A 21,946-nucleotide genomic window follows, 5' to 3' on the forward strand; every position below is an offset into this window, starting at 1 on the left:
ACAAGAGGAAGTCTTGCTTTCAGTGCATTCAGGGATCTCAGAGCTTCCCATGCTGACTGTGCAGCCACGGCTTTCCCCGGCCATTAGCCCTTTTGGTGATTAGGAGGGAGTTTCAATTATTTTGTGGTATTTGTGTTGGGAGGGAAAGCGTTTTGGCAGTGCTACTGCAGCAGACTAAAGATCAGGGAGGAGACCCTGTGTGCAATCTGAGGATGAGTATGCAACTGTTTTTTTATGCAACAAAAATCGAGTGAGAAAATTCCCAGATGTGATGCGTTAGAAAAATGACAACATTTCTACTGGTTTCATTTAAAAAAGAGCAGTTTGAAATATTACAAAAAGTATCTACAAAACAAAAGAGAAATCAGAAGTAACACGTTTTACATCTAATCTGCACAAATTGTGGAGCTTTTGATCTTTTCCAGATTAAGCCAGAGATGCACCAGAGATGTGAGGGAGAATTTTCTTTTCTTTTGATGGGCTTTGATTGGTCATTGACAGATCAAATCCTAATGACTCTTAACTTTTTCCAGTTCATTAAAGGCATCAGTATTGACCGACCGCCAGGCAACATGTTCTTTATTCCACTTGTTTTTGAGTTTAGTACAAATGTTAGCAACATATGTTAACACCACCGCTATCAAAACCCCGTTTGACAAAACATTTTTCTCTGCAATGTGGCACACCTGAAAGTAAATCCGAAATCAGTATCGGCCAGAAAAAGCCTTATCAGTGCAAGAAAAACGTTACATGTCTGTGTCCACTCTGGGCTGCTATGACTTACGTCCTGCTGAACTGCAACCTGCACATAAGAAAACACAGACGAATCTCACCAAGGCTGTTCATTATGAAATTAGAGATGCACAAATGATTATATGCTGCATGCAAACTAGCGGGGGCCGCTCTGTCTGAGATAGCCTTCTCTCTGTGCCTTATTCGCCCAGTGTTCCTGCAGGTGCCTGGAGGATAGTGGGCCTTTCTGTTGTTAAAGTCTGTGCTGCGAGACCTGGGCCTGAAAGCCAAGAGCCAGCCCTCCAGCACTGGGAACAGCTATGGCCCAGTTTCCTTGGAGATGAGGGTCACTGGGTGCTGGGATTCTTTCCTCGGAAGCGCACACACTGATTTATGAATTCATTCCACCGCAACAGACAGAACTCTCTGCTGCCTAACGCAGACAGTCACGGTCCAACCCCGATGAATGTCACCTCAAACAAAGCCTCTCGGGTTTCGTCTTACTCTCTCAGACAAGCCCCGTCCTGCTGTTTGACTGTACAAAGCTGTACAATAATCCCCGCTTTCTGTGCGCTCGGCGTTTTCTTTGCGCCCGACGTGCTCCAACAGGTGCGACAATCCATGTTTACGTTGTCTGTCTCCATCTCCTTTGCAGGTGTTCGCTTTTGACCACTGTTTCTGGTCCATGGATGAATCCAACGTTCCCAAATATGCCGGTGAGTCACCGATCCTGCACTCATCCGAAAGACCTCAGATGATGAAGCAGGCCTATGTGAAGAGCTTCGTGTTGCCACTGGATAGGCAGGGAAATTCCAGCCTTGATGGGACGCAAAGCCTTAGCAGGATTTAGACAAATAGGATCATTTGGGTTTTGGATACCTACATTATGAAATTAGTTGGTGCTTGTTTTCTTCCAAGTAAAAAAAAAATATATATAAAAGCATGTAAGACATTTACCTACGTCCTCGTCTTGGAGTGTCATGCTCTCTAATGTTGTAAATGAAGCCTCCTCAGAAACTTTTCAGCTCTCTAACCGGCGTTATGTTAAAACAAATCCATAAAACTTTCCCATAATAATCCTTTTGAACACTTGCTTTGCCATATTTCTCTCATTGTGACACAGAAGTATAAAGCTTGCGTCTACTTTGTGCTGAACCGAGCGGGCAGTCTGCTCAGTGAATGGCTGTCTCAAGGGCCCGAGCCAAGGCTTTATTTAGCTCATTAAACAGCTGTCCCATTCAACGGGGCCACGGCAGCGAGCAACAAGAAAGATTTCTCTGCACAGCTTTACATTTTCCACACGACCAGACAGGAATCTGTCAGGGCCTTATTCAGCGCTCTGTGGACCTTGTCAATACACATCTCTGTACTGGTTTCGCAGACTAGCGAGACAACCTGATAATGGTGAAGACTGTTTATCCTGATCTCCATGGTGACCGAATCTTTCTCTGAAAGGTCAAGAGGTGGTGTTCAAGTGCCTTGGAGAGGGAATACTTGAAAATGCATTCCAGGGGTACAATGCCTGCATATTTGCCTATGGACAAACAGGTAATAAGAAAAAAAAAAAATCTTTTGAAATGCTGTTTTCCTGCTGGATTGTTGGATAATGCTTTCTGTTTACACTTAACAAATTGATCTAAAATGCCTTAGATGCAGGCTTCAACATTTTCTTGTGGTAAAAAAGGGATAATAATTAATTTCTCCTCACCAAATACTTTCCAGTTAGGACATATAAAAGGCGAAGAAGTGTTTTCTTAAATAGTTTTAAGAAAACTGCTGTTTCTTAAAACAGTAGCTTTAAGAAACATCCATCCATCCATTCGTGTGTCTATTTTGCTGTTTTTACTGGTTCTGTATTTAAAGTCCAACCAGTCAGCCATAAAATCATAGTCCATTTATTCTTTAAATATTTCTAAAAAGGATAGTGAACATTGAGAACTCTACAGAAGTATGGAAGTTTTTTTACATCAACCATGCCGTGTGACTCTTTCTCTCTTTTTTTTTTTTTTTTTTTTTTTTTTTTTTTTACAAACATCTGCTATGAATCCAGGTTCAGGGAAGTCCTTTTCCATGATGGGAAACGGAGAGCAGCCCGGTTTAATCCCTCGGCTGTGCTGCTCTCTGTTTGAGAGGGTCCACAAAGAGGAGAACGAAGCCCACACGTTTAAGGTGGAGGTGTCCTACATGGAGATCTACAACGAGAAGGTCCGAGACCTGCTGGATCCCAAAGGGTAAGTGTGGCCCCGGCAGCTTAGTCAGCTTTACATTTTGGTCTGCTTTCGATCTGGCGGAAAAGCAGCTGGCTACCACAAACCTGGTGTTGATTTACTCCAGTTCACAACAAGGCACTTCGCTCTGGTGTCACTGTTGTGTCTGCCAGTCTGAATGGTGGGACGCTGACAGAATAATGTGTGTAGGAAGCTGACCCAGTCATTTCCTGCTGGACAGCAGCTAGCATCGTCCTCTGACACTGTTGCATTATTTGCCTCTGTGGCCTGATGTGGGTTGGCAGTCAGACTGCGAGGAAGAGTGAGCTCTGAAAGAGCATGCTTTAGGGTCATCTGTTTGTGGCTGTTGGATCATAATAGATGTCAGATCGACCCTGTGGGCTAACAGCCAAGCAGGAGCAGCAGTTCACTGCTCAGTTGGTTGCAGATGTCTGAAGATGCAGCTAGATTCAGGTTTTGAAGCATCTTCTTCCTGCTCAAACTGTGAGCCTTGGTCCTGTCCTGACAAGAACACGTTACCTACTGTGGTTTGGATACGAAGCATTGGGAGTGAGAGGTGTACACCCTAGTACTAATGTCTCATGTGTGTTGGTAGTTGGTCATTGTCCTGCAGTTGCCAGGGTTACTGCTTTGCATAAATTAGTAAAGACGACACAATGATCACTGATTCGGTTACTGATTCGTATCAATATCTGAACGCTGAAGAAGAATGGTTTCCCATGCAGTGGAGCATCTGTTTCACTTGGGTTTAAAGCAGATATGATACAGATTTATTAATAATTAACAAAGGTAGAACAGGATCAATACTCATATTACCATAATCTTACGCACAAGGTATTAATGAAAGTCACAACCGGGAAAAATTTAGAAGCTGTTAAAAGTTTCCGTCGTACCTGTTCTACGGTTCGAAGTCCTGTCAAAGAGGTGTCAGTGATGGAGTGATCAGAGTTCCTGTAATGCTGTGCTGCTCACCACTGGTCAGCTGGCTGAAACAACGCTACCAACATTTTCCCTTGCTTAAGAAACAGAAGTTTGGAAATTTGATTAAAGAAAACATATTTACGTGAAAGCTGCACTCTATTTAGTAAGTTTTTTAAATAGTTAATTTTCTCTATAATAAATGGCCCCATTGGGCAGCAGTGGCTCAGGAGGCAGAACTTCATCTTGTAAATCGTGGGTATTTGGTGCAAACACAAACTCAGTCCATCTTAGTTGTTGTGTCCTTTGGAAAAATACTTCACACGAATATCCCGCTGGTGGTGGTCAGTGGCGCCAATTGAATGGCAGCACTGCTTCTTTCAGTCCGCCCCAGGGCAGCTGTAGCTACAATGTAGCTTATGACCGTCATCGTGTGAATCTGTGAATGACTGATTGTTATGTAAAGCAGTGTTGAAGCCCTTGGACTTAATGAAGAGCTACACGAATTCAGGCCATTTACCAAATGAAATCACGTTTTATATTTTTATTTAAACTACCGATCTTCATACTAAGGTTGTAACAACTTCAAAGTTTCAAAGTCGATACTGATACCAAGAGAATACTCTATTCTAAAGACCACTTGACTACAGCTGCTTGTTTTTATTTTTTAAGGGGTTTGGCTCTTTCTAGGAAAGCTCAGAAATATCTTATCAATAACAATATGACAATGTTTTATTCTCTTAATTAGTATAGAGCCAGTAAGCATGTCAGAACTATCTAAGTAAGTCTTTATTTTAACGTGATTTTAGTGTATAGGGAATATAGCACTTGGTAGATGTGGTAATATCACCAGTGGAAGTATGAATTCATTAGTGCATGTAATTGTAGAACCGGTTCCTTAACAGTGTAAATATGGACCAAATCCAGCGATAGTGCAGTAAGTTATTCCTGTTTGTTTTCCCCAGAAAGCTTTATGTGACTTTGTCTTTATGTATCAAGGAAAAGCTCTGAAGGTTTTCTATATTCACTCATTGTACACAACTAACAGACAGCAAGCAGCAACACATGGGAAAGCAGGAAAAGGACCACTTTATGCATTTTATATTTTAGGTGTTTTAATCCACAGAGATATATGACAGAAAAGGTTTAGCAAATTTTGAAATTATTTCTTTTTAACTATAAATCTTAACTTTAAATATTAATATGCAATATAGATTATGTGATTTTAGCAAGTCTAATAATATTGTGATTGCTACTTTATTATAAGTATGGAGAATTTAAACAGAATGCAAAAACCTTGAGACAAAAACATGATTTCAGGACGTAAGCTCATGAAGAAGAAAAAAGAACCATAATGTAGCATAATGTTACTGAAAAGATTCTGAATTTTCAAAAGAACACAGAAACATTTTATTCGAGTCAGTCCGTCAAACGCCAAACACTTATTAGTACAGCCACAATCTTCACAAACAGACCCCTACCACCGAGCCTCAAAATTACACCCTTTGCTTCTTGTGGTGTTGGGTTTTGTTGATTTGACTGAAATCTGCTGCAAACTCCTGCGCCTGTGTTTTACAAAGCGAAGTCCACTTCAAAGACCTCGCTGCTTGTGACCAATTTTTCTGTAATTTCCGAGAACAGACAAACTCTTTCACAATGTGTATTTTGCAGAGAGTCATGCAGCACACAATGTTTCTGTTGCTTCTTTGTTTACAATTATTGACATACTGAAGCTATAATCTATAGTTGACTCAAAGCGTCGCGTAATCACATAATACGGCATGATCTTTGACATGACGTCCGGTCTAATGTGCCTTTGCGTCATTAGGACGAGTTTATATTATTTGGTCTTCAATGAAAGGAGCGTTGATACATTTGTCATAATGGTGGCTTCAGCAAGGCTCTCCCATTGTTCTTGAAATAACTAAATTCCTCTGCCCTCCTGATTCCTTCCAACCTTCTCTGTTTTCCCAGGAGCCGCCAGTCCCTCAAAGTTAGGGAACACAAAGTTCTGGGTCCATATGTGGACGGCCTCTCGCAACTTGCTGTTACCAACTTTGAGGTTTGTCTTTCTCTTTTGTGCAGTCGTGACACAGCCAGAGCCGAATCCACTTGGTTATGTTGTTATGATTCATAAAGTGCATCAGAAATACCTTTGTGTAATCAAACCGCTGATTTATTACGGAATAACCATTTAGTTTAAAATCCTCCCATGTCGAAGCCGTAATGAGACATATCCCTGCTGTGGCTACAGTAATGAGGTTGCATGCCGTTTATATGCCAGCCCTTGGCAGGTCCTTCCTCTGTGACGTTAAAACGTCTCCACCCTGTTCCTCTGGGCTCTGTGTTGCCTGTTCTGGGTCCAGTGGATTTCCTACTGCCTGTTGTGACCCAAGCTTGAAGAAATGGCATAACGCCTCGTGTGAAAACCTCCAGCATTTACATCAGTCATAACAAGAAGACTTAAAATTAGTCTCTGAATTTATTGAGCACGCTGACTAAAAAAAAACATTCATTCTCCGTCATTATTTCCTTTTGATTTCCCCCCCCTTTAGGATATTGAAGTGTTAATGTCTGAAGGAAACAAGTCACGCACAGTCGCAGCAACCAACATGAACGAGGAGAGCAGTCGATCACACGCCGTCTTCAGCATAATCGTCACGCAAACACTCTATGATCTGCAGTCCGGAGTTTGTATTGTTTTGCTTCTCTCACGCCTTTGTGGCTGTGTTTTTTTTTTTTTTTTTTTTTTTCTTTTTCAAAAAACACATTTTGGATCTTTAAATCTGTCTCAAACAGAATTCAGGGGAAAAAGTGAGCAAAATGAGTCTGGTTGACCTGGCAGGAAGTGAGCGTGTGTCCAAAACTGGAGCTGCCGGGGAGCGACTCAAGGAAGGCAGCAATATAAACAAGTATGTTGATTATGTGTTGATTATTATTATGAGATGTCAGGAGAATTTAATTACTGGATGACTGCACTGTTTGTGTTGTTTTAGGTCTCTTACTACATTGGGGTGTGTGATTTCTGCTTTGGCCGATCAGTCTGCGGGGAAGGGGAAGGCCAAGTTTGTGCCTTACAGAGACTCTGTCCTCACCTGGCTGCTGAAGGTTTGAACCCTCCGCTGTTACACATTTTAAGAACTGATTGGTATAATTATCTGAAAGTTTATTAAAGCATTATCTAGTGGCAAAAACATTATCAAGTAAAACAAAACACCTATATAATATAAATACAAGTGTAATTTGTCTTTATTAAAACAAGGCTGAGGATATATAAACACATTTACCCATAATTACGTCTAGTGCCAAATTGCCAGAATGTAAAAAAAACAAAAACACAAATATACAGTTTAATATTTATTCAGACGTGTAATAATAAAGATAAAATATAAATTATTTAGTAATTTTATAGATAATATTTATTTATATTAATACCTTAATCATTTTAAATGTGCAAATAAATAGTTTAGAAACCAAATGAGACACTGATTCAGAAAAATTCACAATTTCTGTAGTTATTTCATAATTAATTTGTAAGTTCATTGTGAAATCACCTAATCTCATTGATTTGACTCTTTAGTCTGACTTGAAATTAGCTAAATTTATATATACAAAAAAATCATCTACATATGATTTTATCATGTCTTTTTTGGACCTTCATATTAATTGCTGGGACATTTTAAAGTGTATTTTATGATTTATATCTCATTTAATTGTAGCACTTCCAAGTTCACATTTTTTGTGAATTACTGACAGACTGAAAAGATCAATTGCAGCTTTTTTTTTTTTTTTTTTTTACTTTCATAATTATAAGTCATTATTGAGACAGACCAAAAATAATTTCAGTATTTATCTCCCACAGAAATTTGCCACTTTTGGGTTTCCAAATTGTGAATATAATTACAAAGTAATTGCTATGGCTTTGAAGGAATTGTGACACTTGTAGATCTCCATATATTTTAACTAGTTATTGACGCCATTAAATTGTTTTTTTTTTAAGAGAGGTTTGGCACTTGTGTGTCACCATATTTAACAGTATTTTTACCTTGACCTCAGGACAACCTTGGTGGGAACAGTAAGACAGCCATGATCGCCACAGTGAGTCCAGCTGCTGATAACTACGAGGAGACGTTGTCCACGTTGCGTTATGCCGACAGGGCCAAAAGGATTGTCAACCATGCTGTGGTGAATGAAGATCCCAACGCTCGCATCATCAGGGAGCTCAGGGAGGAGGTGGAGAAGCTTCGAGTTCAGCTGTCTCAGGCAGAGGTGAGATGTGGCCCATCACAGATTGCGACTCTGTTCACCAGTCACCAGTGATCGTGATCCGATTCTTTTCCCTCTCACTCTTCCGTCAGTCCATGAAGGCACCTGAGCTGAAGGAGAAACTGCAGGAATCTGAGAAACTCATTCAGGAGATGACAGTCACCTGGGAAGAGAAGCTCAGGAAGACAGAGGAGATTGCTACTGTATGGATATGAGTCACTGGAACCTCAGCAACTGGACTCTGCCTTTCTTTGCACTGCTGCACTGATATTATCTGTGTTTACAGGAGCGACAGAGGCAACTGGAGAGCATGGGTATCTCTTTGGAGACCTCGGGAATCAAAGTGGGAGAAGACAAGAGTTTCCTGGTCAATCTGAATGCTGATCCTGCCTTGAACGAGCTGCTGGTTTATTATCTGAAGGTAGGACTGTTTCCTCTGTCTTTGCCATCACGACACCGTCACCTCCAGAGTTTGAGATTAAAGTAGCATTTGCTCAGCAATTGCGAGCAAATGTGAAATTTCCAATTTTTGTTCAGCTTTAACGTAATCCGATTTCTCTTTCAAAACAATAATTAAAAAGCTCTAAAAATAGTTCTCCGCAGTCTTCTTGTTATAACTGTTCATTATATCATGAACAAAATTGCCATCTTGCTCTCTGTGCCTGTGTGTGTGTGTTATAGAATATATTTTTGCTGCTTTAAGAACATTTTTAAATTAAGGAAATATTTCAAACTGCCTTTACCATGGGATATTTAGTGTGGTTAGCAGAAATAACTCTGTTTTGTAATTGACAAATTTGCAAAAATAAGCAACCAAACCCAAAGAGTTTTGCTCTTGTTTCTTCTGGCCTGACAAGTACAGCTAGCATGCCTCCTTTAAAAACAAGCTGGCTTCCTTTCTAGAAGTTCTTTCTAGAACTTTCTTAAACATTTTTGCTTGTTTGGTTTCTTTTCAAATTCCTCTGTGATACTTAAAATTGCTAACTTTCAGTCTTCTTCACAGCCTCAATTTGTGAAGAGTGTTGTTGTTCCCCCCCAGCCTGCTAGAAATCAGGTCTGGTGCGTTCACTAACAGATCAGATTTTATGAGTTTCCTAACCTGCCGATCATCTGAAATTGGGCCTGTTCTGGTCAACAGCTCATTTTTCTTGCTCTTTCTTTCCGAGAGTGAGCTAGAAAACATAGTGACAACCCACTCGTGTTATCAATTATTACATCATCATGCACAATGTCTGTAAAAACATCCTAACGTTGGTGCAACATTTGCTACAGGAGGCAAAACTCCCTTAAAAAAATACAACTGAATCATTTATTCAGATGGAAGAGAGAGTAAAAGAATTAGTCCAGTAAGAGCAGGCCTGGAACCATTAAACAGCTAGTTGGACCTGTAATAGCAGAAGTATGTGAGAAAACAGTCTGCATGGCGTAGAGAACAACAGCCCTTTGTCTGGCCTCTGCAGTCCAGCCCGGCGTATCTGTGAGGAATGACTAAGGCGATGTGAAATGGGCTAGAACATCCTCTGTTTGCTGGAATGTTTGTGCCCTCTCTGCACAGGCCTTTTATTTTTTCCTCTTTTTACCCCACTTAAACCTGCTCCTCGTTGAATTTTCCCTTTCCCTAACGTAAGGGATTGATTGTTGCATTAAGATTTTTATAAATGTTCTCATGCAATGGGTTAATACATCAGTTTAAAACAGATTTGCTGTCCTGCTTTGATCAATATCTTCTCCATCTGTGTGAAGGAGCACACCCGCGTGGGTGCAGACACCTCTCAGGACATCCAGCTCTTTGGCATCGGGATCCAGCCGGAGCACTGCGCCCTGGACGTCTGCCCAGATGGCGATGTCACCTTGGTGCCCATCGGCAACGCCAGGTGAACTACAGTAAAGGCTAACTGGGTGCTTGCTATCTCTCTGCCTATCTGTCTGCGCTATGGATGACTGGCCTGCAGAGTTTCTCATGACCTCACTGCTGTGGAAGCTTATGAACTGCTCCTACACTTTGATACTGGAGCTTTGTCTTCCTCCCTCTCGCAAAATGATGGTTTCTGCTGAACTATTCCGTTTTTCCCCACTTGTAGATGAAGATTAGAAACTCCACTAACATGTTTGTGTTTTCTGCAGGACCTGTGTGAATGGTACAGTGGTTGACTCCTTGGTGCACCTATGGCATGGAGATCGTATCTTATGGGGAAACAACCACTTCTTCAGGTATGGAGTCCTTCACTGGAATCCAGATGTTAATAGTTGTGAAAGCAAAAGGCAAGCCAAAGCAAGTTTATTTGTGTAGCACCAGTTGTGCAGAAGATAATTCAAAGTACCTTACAGGAAAAATAAAGGAACGTGGAAGAAGAGAATTACAGCAAGATGCAAAATACATAAGAACAAATAATATTATAGTTTGCACATCACATAAAAGAAATAGAAGTACATTTTAATTTCTTTTCTCTGTTTTGATGTGGACTTTGCAGCTCCGTTATAATAACTGACTGAAAATAAAGGCATGAACAAGTTTATACTGCTGTTATCCACTTGATCCAACCTTCCCCTCCAGTCTCTTAATCAGGATGTTTTTGATGTTTTTGCTGGAAATCAACAAAACAAAGACAGACATTTTTGGTGCGTCACAGGACACACTGCATGTCACTTAAAACCTTTACCGGTTGCTGTCTTAGTCCTTTGGAAAGATCAAAAACTGGACTTTTTGCATGAAAAGGGGGTTGTTGATACATTTATTCATAAACTATCTTTGGCAAAAGTGAAAGGTTGGTCATGAGTCGTGAAAGGGACTGATTGGGTCTTGCGTTGCCTTTCAGAATCAATTTGCCGAAACGGAAGCGGCGGGACCGTTTGAAGGAGCTGGAGAGAGCTTCACCCAGGGAGAGCTTTGTGGAGGCAGATGTGGAAACGGCCAGCGAGGCTTCCTCCGAGCAGGACTACAGCTATGAGTTTGCCCAGATGGAAGTCATAATGAAGACTCTTGGAAACAATGGTATGATTAGGACGATGCAGCAGCTCTTATTTAAATATCGCAATTCATCCTTGAGTTGTAGACTTTTATATTCTACTTTTCTGACTTCTGCCATCTGTTTCTTTGCAAACTACAACAAAGAAAGTGTATTATTTCATGTTACGCATTGTAATACAAGATCTGTTTCTGTCCACATTCACAGACCCGATGCAGAATGTGGTCCAGGTGCTGGAGAAGCAGTACCTGGAGGAGAAGCGCACTGCTCTCGAGGAGCAAAGGCTCATGTATGAACGGGAGCTGGAGTCGCTACGGCAACAGCTGTCTCCGGAGAAGACACAGCAGTACCACCGAAACAGCAGCGAGCGCCTCGCCTACCCGACACACACTCCCCACGGCAAGCTGAGGCTGTGGACAGAGGAACGGTGAGCAGAGTTTGAACCAAAGATAGAATGAAACACATGCAGACAAACCTGCTGCACTGCCTCCTTGTGGTGTTAAATGGGCATAGCAACTTGACTTGTCATCAATATTACATAAGCAGAAAGAGGCGGAAGAAGATTTATGTGGTAAAAATAAAAGTCATAGCTAAAACTGAACATACTGTTGGTTCTTCTTGTATACAATGCTAGCATTTGTCCTCTAGCACAGCTAATTGCTACAGGAGGTTAGAAAAGTCACAGTTTAAAACTTCCCCAAATAGAAGTGGTGGAATTGCTAATGTTCAACCTTTTCTCCTCAAATATAGACACAACTTTTGTATATCACTACTGTTTTTTCATATGGGATGCAACAACTAAGTAAATCAAGTTAGTAAACAACTTTGTCCAGGTTAGTCAGATTTTTTTCTTTCAGATGATTCCAAACAGCTGAATTGCCAAGTACATTTCCGTTTGACTACTATAGATTTAAATATATCTGTAAAGACGCTTTCATCTTCTGTATGAACAACATCATAATTCTTCCACCTCATGAATGAACGCTTTGTTCTAATCAGCTGTCTGTATGTCTGTGACACATTCTGTGAGGCAGTGACGAGCTTTTCCGCCAGAGTCTGTCTCGACTCAGGGAGCAGGTCGTCAAGGCCAACACTTTGGTGCGAGAAGCCAACTTTTTGGCTGAGGAAATGAGCAAACTCACCGACTACCAGGTCACCCTTCAGATTCCTGCTGCCAACCTCAGTGCCAACCGCAAGGTCAGACCTCTTGAGCGCCACCTCTTAAAAATACCGCCACCTTTTTTGTGCGGACTGCAAGTCAGCACAAATGTTAAGAGACACATTTCAGATCCTAACCCTTATCTATTTTTGATGTAGCGTGGAGCAATCGTGAGCGAGCCAGCCATTCAGGTACGTAGGAAAGGAAAGGGGACCCAGGTGTGGACCATTGAGAAGCTGGAGAACAAACTGGTCGACATGAGAGACCATTACAGAGACTGGAAAGAAGGCAAAGAGGAACAGGTGAAAAACAAAAGACAGAAGGAGTGAGCATAACATCAGATTAAAAAAAAGAGACAAATGACTCTTCTTCTGCCTTTTCACAGCATAACCAATCAAACAGAAAGAGCTGTGATTCTTTCTACGAGGGCCAAGAGAACCACAACCTGATCGGCGTGGCCAATATTTTTCTAGAGTGCCTTTTCCATGATGTCAAATTACAATATGCTGTCCCAATCATCAGCCAGCAGGGAGAGGTGAAAATAATAATGCAAATTTCTTGCAAAGAAGTTGTAAAGAAACGATATTGACTTTTTCATAATGTGTAAAGCTCAGATATACAAACCCAGAAGACTTGTGACTGTAAATGTAGTTCGTTTGTAAAAATATACTTAAACATCTATGACTTTTCTTTCACTTTACAATTATGCACTGCAGCCTGTTGTTCAAACACATATGCTTGTTTTGCTTTTGCTCTACTTTGAAAACCGTGTTTTTTGTCATTGTGTTCAGGTAGCAGGCAGGTTGCACGTGGAGCTCATGCGGGTGAGCGGATCGGTACCGGAGCGCCTCTCCGGGGGAGATGACTCGTCGGAGAACTCCAGCGAAAGCAGCTGCTATGAGGTCATGGACACCAACGGGGAGATTGTGCACATGGCCAGAAGGCTCACCTGTAGGGTAAAAGACACCTTTAACCTCTAGAACCAAAGAGATATAGGGGTCATCTGCCATTTCATTCTAAGGATTAATTACTGGGATTACCAGCAAACATAATCTGCATCCCTGTTTGTTTTCCTCGCCGCTGCAGGTGAGGATCAAGGAGGCCACGGGACTGCCGCTCAACCTGTCCAACTTTGTCTTCTGTCAGTACACCTTCTGGGAGCACAGCGAGCCCACCGTGGCTCCTCCCATGGTCAGCCCAGATGCTCCCTCCCCTCGAAGCCCAGATTCTCAGTTTACAGTCCAGTTTGATCACTCCAAAGTATGGGAAAAAAAACTCCTTACACTAGACAAAATAAAGACTCTTATTTCCCTTTTAATATTAAACTAATATTAAAAACATTTTTGTTTCATGCAGGACCATGTTGTGCATGTGACAGATGAGTTTTTGGAGTTTATATCAGATGGTGCTTTGGCTATCGAAGTGTGGGGCCACCGCTGTGCCGGGAACGGCCGTGCGCCCTGGGAGTTAGACATTCTGGAGGCAAAGACCCAGACGCTCCGAGACAGGTACTATGGGCCTCCTGGCCTCTGAAGGTAATGCCTGAGGCTCAGACTTTACACCAGACTCAATCCCTGCTGCTGCTGCTTGTTGAAAGGTGGAACGAAGTGTCTCGCAGGATCGAGCTGTGGATCTCCATCCAGGAGCTGAATGAGCAGGGGGAGTACACGTCTGTGGAGCTGCAACCTTCAAAGGACGTCAGCACGGGAGGCATCTTCCAACTCAGACAGGTCAGAGGAAGATAAGGGAGGGGATCCTACTTCATCTTTAGACTGACGGAGCGACGGCAAACACGTGCAACATGTCTGTGTGAGCAGGGTCATTCCAGGAGACTCCAGGTGTGTGTGAAGCCGGTACAGAACTCGGGCACACTGCCTCTGCTGGTGGAGGCTGTGCTGTCTGTGTCGATCGGCTGCGTGTCGGCTCGCTCCACTAAGCTGCAAAGACCACTGGACAGCTACCAGGTCTGTGAAAAGCACGTTTTTAAAGTCTGAACAGCCTGTACATGTGTTGGACTAAATAGGCTTGACATCAATGGGAGGGTGTGCAAAGGGATGAAAGCAGATATCTGTCTGAGAACAGCATGCTCACATTGTGCCAGAGTTATACAATATCGTGCTGAATCAGCCTGTGTAGGTTTATATCATTGGAGAAAAGCAACTCGGGTGTGCTGCTGGGTTCCTGTATTAGATTCACATGGATTTTCTGTTAATGCTTTCAGGGTTTCTGGCTTCTCTGTGTTGCCTTTAAGAGGCTTTTCAATCTGGGTGAAAAAAATTAACTTTTACATGGTTTCTTGAAAATCAAATGAAAAAAAAAAAAAAGCAAAACCTGGTTATAAATCATTAAAGATACGCTATGATATGTGTGGGGGGAATTTTTTTTTTAAAACATTTACTTCACATGGCAATGAATATTTAACCAATGTAGACTTGGTTTTACCATTGTTTTTCATTACTTCCAATTTTACAGTTTTCTGATATATTCTTAACATAAATTATTTAATATTATGTATATATTATTTAAATACTCTGTCAATATTTTTCTTTACTTCTGCACATTTCTTTATATATTTTACTTTTTTCTCCTTTATTTTTATTCTCAAATTATGTTTTATAGTAACATAGCTTTCCCTATTACTTGAATGTTTTTTTTTGTCTGAATACCATTAGGGACACTTATTGGCATACATTTACAATCTTTGACTGATTAAATAAAATATAAAATGTATCAAAGAATGTATTGGTGGTTGATGCTCCCATTATAATACCAAAAGTAGTAGTAGGATATTTTAAGGCATTTAATATATAAGAATCCAATTTCCAAGTATTAGACCTGCTGATTATCGACCACAAACGAAAATAGAAAATTGGCAGATTCCAATTGCTGGACTATTGATTAGTGCTGCTCTCATTTTGTTCCTTGACTTCCTAGAGGCAGGCTGTCAGTACAGTAGGCTTATCATTACGATTTTAGTTTTGTTACAAATTCACCATTGTGTCCTAAGCAACATTTTTGTCTTATCTTTTATAATAACAAAATAAATAATTGGGGTTTGTAGATGTTTTGCTCCTAGTTTTACTCCCAGAGCTCGCTCTGGTTTCCTCACCTTTGACTGAGTGTCCTCTCCCCTTGCCAGAAAGAGGCGGAAGACGATATGGATAGTTATCAGGTACCCTCCATTTCTCCTCCTGCTGCTGTTCTCCACCCCGTAGTTCACTACGCAGCATGAGGGAGGCCAATTGATCATGTGTTCATAAAGGCAACTCCCTCGTTTGACTAAAAAAAACATGCTTTATTAAACGGCATCTGCAAACATGTGGATGATTTTTGACGCTGTAATTATCCATTGCACCAGCAGTTTGTTGATGTGAAAAACAGCTCCACCCGCGGCTGAGCTGGCACACCCGGAGCAGCATGTCTGCCAGGGTCTCATCCCTTGCTCAATTTTCTTTCCACTTCAGGACGTGCACATTGATGCCACTTATTGCATGTCACCGCTGAATAGCTGAAGTAACAACCCTCGCTTACACCCATCGACATTGCATGGCCGCATTATTTACTGCACATTGCATGGTGAAAGTGTGCTGATGTCAGAGGCATAACTTGTTTGGCTTTGAGGTCTGTTGAGTAAAAAGCCGTGCTGCAGATGGAAATCGGCTCACTGCTGTCTGGTCTGTGGTTCTGTGACAATGGCAGACCGATGTGCCTTATAATCAGGTAGGACTCAGGGTAATAATTGTAGACGAGGAGGGCATGCAAATGTGCGACTGATGTTTATGGGTTACTAGATGTTTAAGAAGGGTTTCAAACAAAAGTATTTTTTACCTGTTTGACTGTTTTTAACTCAGACGACCACAAACTTTAATGTGGGTTTAATGTTGTAGACAAACACAATGTGTGCATATTTAAAAAGTGAAAGAAATCAATGTATGTTTTTAAAGTCTTTTCTTATTATAGAAATTTGAAAAGCGACATAAAGTTTATTTCAACCACCTTTACTGTAATACCCCTAGATGTGTAAATGGGTAAATGCATAGTGGAAGTTTCTCTGAGTATAAATAAAGCTCTTTGCTTAAGTTCTCAGAGGTTTGTTGGAAAACATTAGTCAATATATAGAACAAGGAGCATAGCAGAAAGGTCAGGTATAACACTGGACAGAACGTTAAAGTAGGGTTTATTTTATAAAATAATATTTTGAGCTTTGGACATGTCACAGGAAACTGCTTTAATTCCTTATTCTGAATTAGAAGGAGCACAGCATAAATGCAAGCCTGCCATAATGTGTCCTTTCACCTAAACTAAAGGTTTTGGTAGGGCAATCCTGCAAAAAGCCAGTTTCAAGTCAAGAAAGCATTGAAACTAGAGTGGAGGTTCACCTTAAAGCAGGACAGCAACTCTAGCCATTTGTTTCGGTCAAAGCATACTCATGTGTGAGATGGCCCAGTCTAAGTTCAGACCTAAAACCAATTACTAACAAATGAATTGTTGTGAACGGACAGTTTCCACCCAGTCTTACTGACCATCAGATATTTTTAAAGCTACAGAATTGGGAAAAGTTTCAGTCTCCAGACATGCAAAGTTGTTGCCACGCAAAATGTATTCCACACTTATCAGATTTTTATTAGCAAGAAATGTTTCCAAACCATTTATGATTCACCATTATGCTCTACTTTGTGTTGGTCTATCACATAGAACGTCAATAAAAGACCTTGAGAGGTGTTGTTAAGGGACAAAAAAGGTTCATGGGACATGAAGACCTTTGTAAGGCACTGTCGATCATGCAGTAACATGTGCTTTTAATTTTAACACCTTCAGTTTATTTCTTAATTGTGAATGCTTTATCAAGAAAGAGTAATGGTACTCAGATAAGTGAGACCTGTAAGCACTCCCCTCACCTAGGGAAGCACTAGCCTGTTCCCTGCAGCAGGTCATCTGCCCCATTTAGCCCGCTGACATTGATTCTCTGTCTGGTTCCAGGAGGAAGACCTGAACTGCGTGAGAGAGCGCTGGTCAGACGCCCTCATCAAACGCCGGGAGTATCTTGATGAGCAAATCAAGAAGATCATCAACAAACACGGTCGGTTCGAGGACTTGCGCGGCCGAAAGGGAAGCAATCAGTGACGTTTCGATTAAAACTCTGTTCTTGGTTTTGTGTTTTCAGAAAAGTCGGAGGAGGACGTGGAGAGGGAAGCCCGGCTGGTGGAGCAGTGGGTCGGCCTGACTGAGGAGAGGAACGCAGTGCTGGTGCCGGCAGCTGGCAGCGGCATCCCCGGAGCTCCTGCAGACTGGTAGAAAGAAAAATACACACACACACACACTCTATTTAGTTTTGATGTACCCTTTTGACTTTTCCAAGCATTAACTATATTAATCTGCATATAGGATCCCACCTGCAGGGATGGAGGCTCACATTCCTGTCCTATTTCTGGATTTAAATGGTGAGTGAGGATAAAACCACTTTATTCACAGCTTCCTCCTTGTCTTTCCAAACTCTTAAGCTTTTTTTTTTTTTTTTCTTCTTTTTGCTGTTGGTTTTTTCCGCCAGCGGATAATCTGACAGTGAATGAGCAGCTGATGGGACCACACACTGCTGGAGTTAACTCTATCCTGCCCAAAGAGCATGGCAGCCAGTTTTTCTACCTGCCGATCATCAGACACAGCAATGAAGAGGTGAGCAGTGAATATACTGCCCTCTGGTGGCGCAAATACAGAAAAAGGCCTCTGAGTTGGAAGAAAAATGTTTTGTAAACATTTTAATGTTGTGAATATATTTTAAATTTTATTATTAACAAAAAAAACTGAACCCCAACAAAGACTGTGCAGTTATCTCTGATATATTTACTATGTGAAACTGTCCTAAAAGTACAATCACACTCAGAAACCCAACTCCGTGTTTCTTAACGAGCTGTTAGCCACTCACAGCTTCCTTCTGTGCGATTGTCTCTGGAACTGCATGTATCAAAAACTCGGTTCCTGTGGCCCACCAGGTGCTGGCTGTGTGTTCCTGGGACTCGTCGATCCACGACTCTGTGCACCTCAACCGGGTCACGTCACCCAACGAGCGCATCTACCTGATCATTAAAGCCACTGTGCAGCTCAGCCACCCGGCCTCCATGGAGCTGGTCCTCCGCAAGAGGATTGCTGTCAACATCTACAACAAGCAGGTCAGTACTCTGGGAATGGGTCAGAGGTCAAAAACATGGAGGCTTCCTGTGGTGAGTTGTGTTTTATGCTTCTGGTTTGTTTCACTCAGAGTTTCACTCAGAGTCTCAAGAGGAGGATGTCTCAAAAGAACATGCTTTCCTCCTGCGGTGTCATCTATGAGATTGTTTCCAACATACCAAAGGTACGGCGCTGAGTCATGCTTACAAATACATGAATTTAAAACCATATTGAGGTTCCTCAATATATTACTAAAGGCTCAGAGTTTTATCTTTATCATTTTCTCTCCTGTCCCTTCAGGCATCAGAGGAGCCAGAGGAGAGAGAAACCTTAGCCCTCATGGCTGCTCGAGGCGACAGTGAAGAAACTCAGGATGGAGACACATACATAGAGAAATACACCAGAGGGGTTCTGGAAGTGGAGAACATTTTGAGCTTAGAGAGACTAAGACAGGTATGAGACACACTGATTTACTCTCTGACACACACACAGGTGTCACAAATGTAACCTGGTTCAGCTGATTCCGGTAATGTAAACCACAGTTTGGACTGAAGCAGCTGAATGCAGTTTTTGCAGATGACTGAGTTAAAATGTCCCTGTGCATCTCGTAGGTACAGTTACAAGTGTCAAGATGCACCAAGATTTAAACAGGTTTCAAAACTGTCCCTAAGGTTTAAAGTCATTTTAATGAAATGTCAGGAGTTATTGGTGGTGAAGTGCTTCCCCACCTCCCACTGCACGCTGTGGGCTGAAAGAGTGCTACCTTTTCCTCTCATACAGAAAGTCATATCTGATTGTTTAGAACTGCATGTAAAATAATTTATTTTTAGTCCCCTTTTTTGTTTAAATGCTATAATATTTTTACTTAGTTGCTGCTCCATAAGACTCTCATACACTGTTCAAACAGTTCTTGTATGATAGTTTGGAAACACAGTCACAAACAATAATGCTGGATTACTTTGTTAGTAATTCAGCAAAAAATAAAGAAAAAGAAAAAGCTCAAATAGAACTCAGTTCTATTTGAATTGTGTCATCTTCAGCATCTTATTTGCTTAAGGTGGTATATTACGAGCTACTTCCAGTGATGGTGGTTCTAGCTCTGTTTTCGTTTCTCTTATGAAAAGACAAGCAGAAGAGATATCTGTTAGACTCATAGAGCCACATTTAGTTGTGTTCGTCAAAGGAAATTACTTAGTCATCGGTTGTTGCAGAAATGTCTTCAAGGCCGGTTCAGATTGACATGTGATCAGTATGAAATATGTTGTGCCAGAAAGCTGCTTTTTGTACTCATCTTGGAAATTACCAAAGTCCAAAAGTAAGAAATGGTGAAGAGGTGAACTGACTGGCAGTGTTCTCTTCAGCCTGTCATAGTTCCCCTGAACACTGGAAATAAATTGACAACTTTTTTGCTGGCTGTTTAAATTTGGATGGTCCTTCAATTTCCCAGAAAAGAAGGTTAAAAACTTGACATTTTTTAACTTATATATCCTGTCTAAATTGAACCTAAACAAAGATGTTAAAGGTCAGGGCTTGGTTAGCTGATTGGATCTATGACCAGGCTTTAAGCTGTATTTGGATATGAATAGACATATTTATCTGGTCACCTTTTCACACTTTCTAAATGCAGTGCAAAGTCATCCTTTCAAGAAAACTTTGCTCTGGAGGCTGATTCTCTTTTAAAGTTCAACGTAAATAAACCCACTGCCTTGACCAGTACTTTGCTGCTGCTATTTTTTGCCTGGACATTAACAGCATTAGGCTCTCTATATATAAGTTCATAAAGAGTCAGAAGGTCACAGACTGCAGATCTGCCTAGAGCAGCAGAAACAGATCTGTCCTTGTGTTTCTTTGCAGGCTGTGACGGTGAAGGAAGCGCTTGCAGCTAAAGGGAGACATTTGCGAAGGAGCGCAAGCACACCAAATGTACAGCATGTAATTAACACAACCTTTTGCAGCTGAACACATGCAATTTATGGTGTGAGGATAAAGTCACTTTTTTTCCCTTTGTCCCCAGTCTTCGTGCAGTAAAATTGACCTGACTGAGGATGAAGATGGCAGGACTCATCAGGCATGGCTTAACCTCATTTAAAGCACTCTTTTCTTTATTATTATTGTGCTGGTAAAAGTACATCCAAAAATAAGAAATCTGTATCAGGAGATTTGAAGAGATTATAACAAAGTTATAACTGTTTTTATTTTTTATTGGAAAATGATTACACTTTTGCTGAGACACATTCTTTGATCGATTTGAATGTTTCAAATAATTCTGTGCTAAACCCAAGTGAATAAAATGCCTCATAAACCTCATGATATCTTCTGGGACTGTGTATTGTTGCATAGGAGCTCTGTGATCATGCGGACAGCTCCAATTGCAACCCTCAAGATGTCTCCCTTTGCACCACACCCATTAAAAACAATCAGAACTCAGGTAAAGCAGAACAAAGTCAGCCACGTCAACTGCATTTTGACAACATGCACAAAAACGATCATTTCTTTAATATTTCCACACAGGATCGGGTCCCGAGAGTTCCACCTTCTTCAGCGCCAGCCCCTTCAAAGCTCTTTCCCCTCAGCCACCCAAATTCCTCAAGTCTTTGCTTCCTGTCAAAGAGGAGAACAAGGCAAAGAAAGCACTGGAGGCTCGGCCGCTGCTGGGAATGACGGTAAAGAGGGCATGAGTTCAATCTGTTTCTTGTTTCTTTGAGGATTCATGTCTTATATTTTCCTCCTTACGCCATTTGATTCTTCCTCAGCTCCATGTATCATTGTTTTGTCCGTCCTGACTTTTTACATCTCACCTGGCACCCCATTAAAATTCCATTTTAAACTTGTTTTAAAAAAAAAAAAGAAAGAAAGAAAAAGGCGAACGGAAAGAAAAGATCCTCCACATTATTTGGAATATCCCATTGGCCGAAGAATAACTTGAAGCTAAAAATATTCTCTTCAGTTAACAAAAATCCTGCTGCCTGCAGTCTTTTGTGTGATTATGTTTGTAATTATTGAATGTTCCAGTATGTGACTGCTCTGACCAGTTGAAATAACTATGTTTTATTTTGTTTTTATTGGTAAAGTGTCCTAAATGAGGTTTATGTTAAGTTAATTTGATGTAAGCAGTCTTAAAACAGCTGAATGAAAACACTAAGCAGCATTACATCGATACATCATTTGTAACATTTTAAGCTAAGCTAAGAAACTGATCATAATCAGTAGGTCTTCAGGCTTCGCTGAAAGTTTTTCTTTGGACTTTGCCAGGTTATTTACTCTTTTTCCTATATAATAAGTTGTCCACAGATGTAAATATCATAATGAATGCTCTATAGACTAGGTTACAACTCTTTATAGAGCATAAGCACCTGTGCAACATCTGTCTCTCATACACATCTTGAGGCAAAGACGTCATATAAAATTTCGATAAACACTCTCAAATTTGCTCAGCAGGTCTAATGAAAAGAATGAGGCACCCAAGACCAAACTTTATTACTGTTGTCAAACTTTCTGGCACACTGTTGACA

General features: G+C 41.1%; 1 protein-coding gene across 4 annotated transcripts in view; it reads left to right on the top strand.

The window, feature by feature from the left end:
- Positions 1-21,946, top strand: part of kif13a (kinesin family member 13A) — a 42,928-nt gene that overhangs the window by 15,952 nt on the left and 5,030 nt on the right. For 2 of the 4 annotated variants that reach the window (XM_014994976.2, XM_014994979.2), the window contains exons 4-37: positions 1,388-1,448; positions 2,188-2,280; positions 2,783-2,963; positions 5,853-5,940; positions 6,434-6,568; positions 6,678-6,790; positions 6,875-6,986; positions 7,935-8,147; positions 8,237-8,347; positions 8,431-8,565; positions 9,888-10,018; positions 10,269-10,355; positions 10,961-11,136; positions 11,318-11,537; positions 12,145-12,307; positions 12,428-12,571; positions 12,655-12,804; positions 13,061-13,225; positions 13,356-13,529; positions 13,626-13,777; positions 13,867-13,999; positions 14,087-14,233; positions 15,409-15,441; positions 17,250-17,349; positions 17,434-17,560; positions 17,655-17,710; positions 17,818-17,942; positions 18,260-18,436; positions 18,526-18,618; positions 18,735-18,887; positions 20,289-20,357; positions 20,449-20,502; positions 20,775-20,862; positions 20,946-21,097. In XM_014994976.2, the coding sequence (XP_014850462.2) occupies positions 1,388-1,448; positions 2,188-2,280; positions 2,783-2,963; positions 5,853-5,940; positions 6,434-6,568; positions 6,678-6,790; positions 6,875-6,986; positions 7,935-8,147; positions 8,237-8,347; positions 8,431-8,565; positions 9,888-10,018; positions 10,269-10,355; positions 10,961-11,136; positions 11,318-11,537; positions 12,145-12,307; positions 12,428-12,571; positions 12,655-12,804; positions 13,061-13,225; positions 13,356-13,529; positions 13,626-13,777; positions 13,867-13,999; positions 14,087-14,233; positions 15,409-15,441; positions 17,250-17,349; positions 17,434-17,560; positions 17,655-17,710; positions 17,818-17,942; positions 18,260-18,436; positions 18,526-18,618; positions 18,735-18,887; positions 20,289-20,357; positions 20,449-20,502; positions 20,775-20,862; positions 20,946-21,097 (4,311 nt within the window). The remainder of the gene's footprint in view (positions 1-1,387; positions 1,449-2,187; positions 2,281-2,782; positions 2,964-5,852; positions 5,941-6,433; positions 6,569-6,677; positions 6,791-6,874; positions 6,987-7,934; positions 8,148-8,236; positions 8,348-8,430; positions 8,566-9,887; positions 10,019-10,268; positions 10,356-10,960; positions 11,137-11,317; positions 11,538-12,144; positions 12,308-12,427; positions 12,572-12,654; positions 12,805-13,060; positions 13,226-13,355; positions 13,530-13,625; positions 13,778-13,866; positions 14,000-14,086; positions 14,234-15,408; positions 15,442-17,249; positions 17,350-17,433; positions 17,561-17,654; positions 17,711-17,817; positions 17,943-18,259; positions 18,437-18,525; positions 18,619-18,734; positions 18,888-20,288; positions 20,358-20,448; positions 20,503-20,774; positions 20,863-20,945; positions 21,098-21,946) is intronic. The other 2 variants (XM_014994978.2, XM_088014114.1) reach the window with 1 other exon arrangement.

This window comes from Poecilia mexicana, unplaced genomic scaffold, assembly GCF_051168715.1.
Source record: "Poecilia mexicana isolate PSO_F unplaced genomic scaffold, ASM5116871v1 scaffold_16, whole genome shotgun sequence".
Taxonomy (NCBI): Eukaryota; Metazoa; Chordata; class Actinopteri; order Cyprinodontiformes; family Poeciliidae; genus Poecilia; species Poecilia mexicana.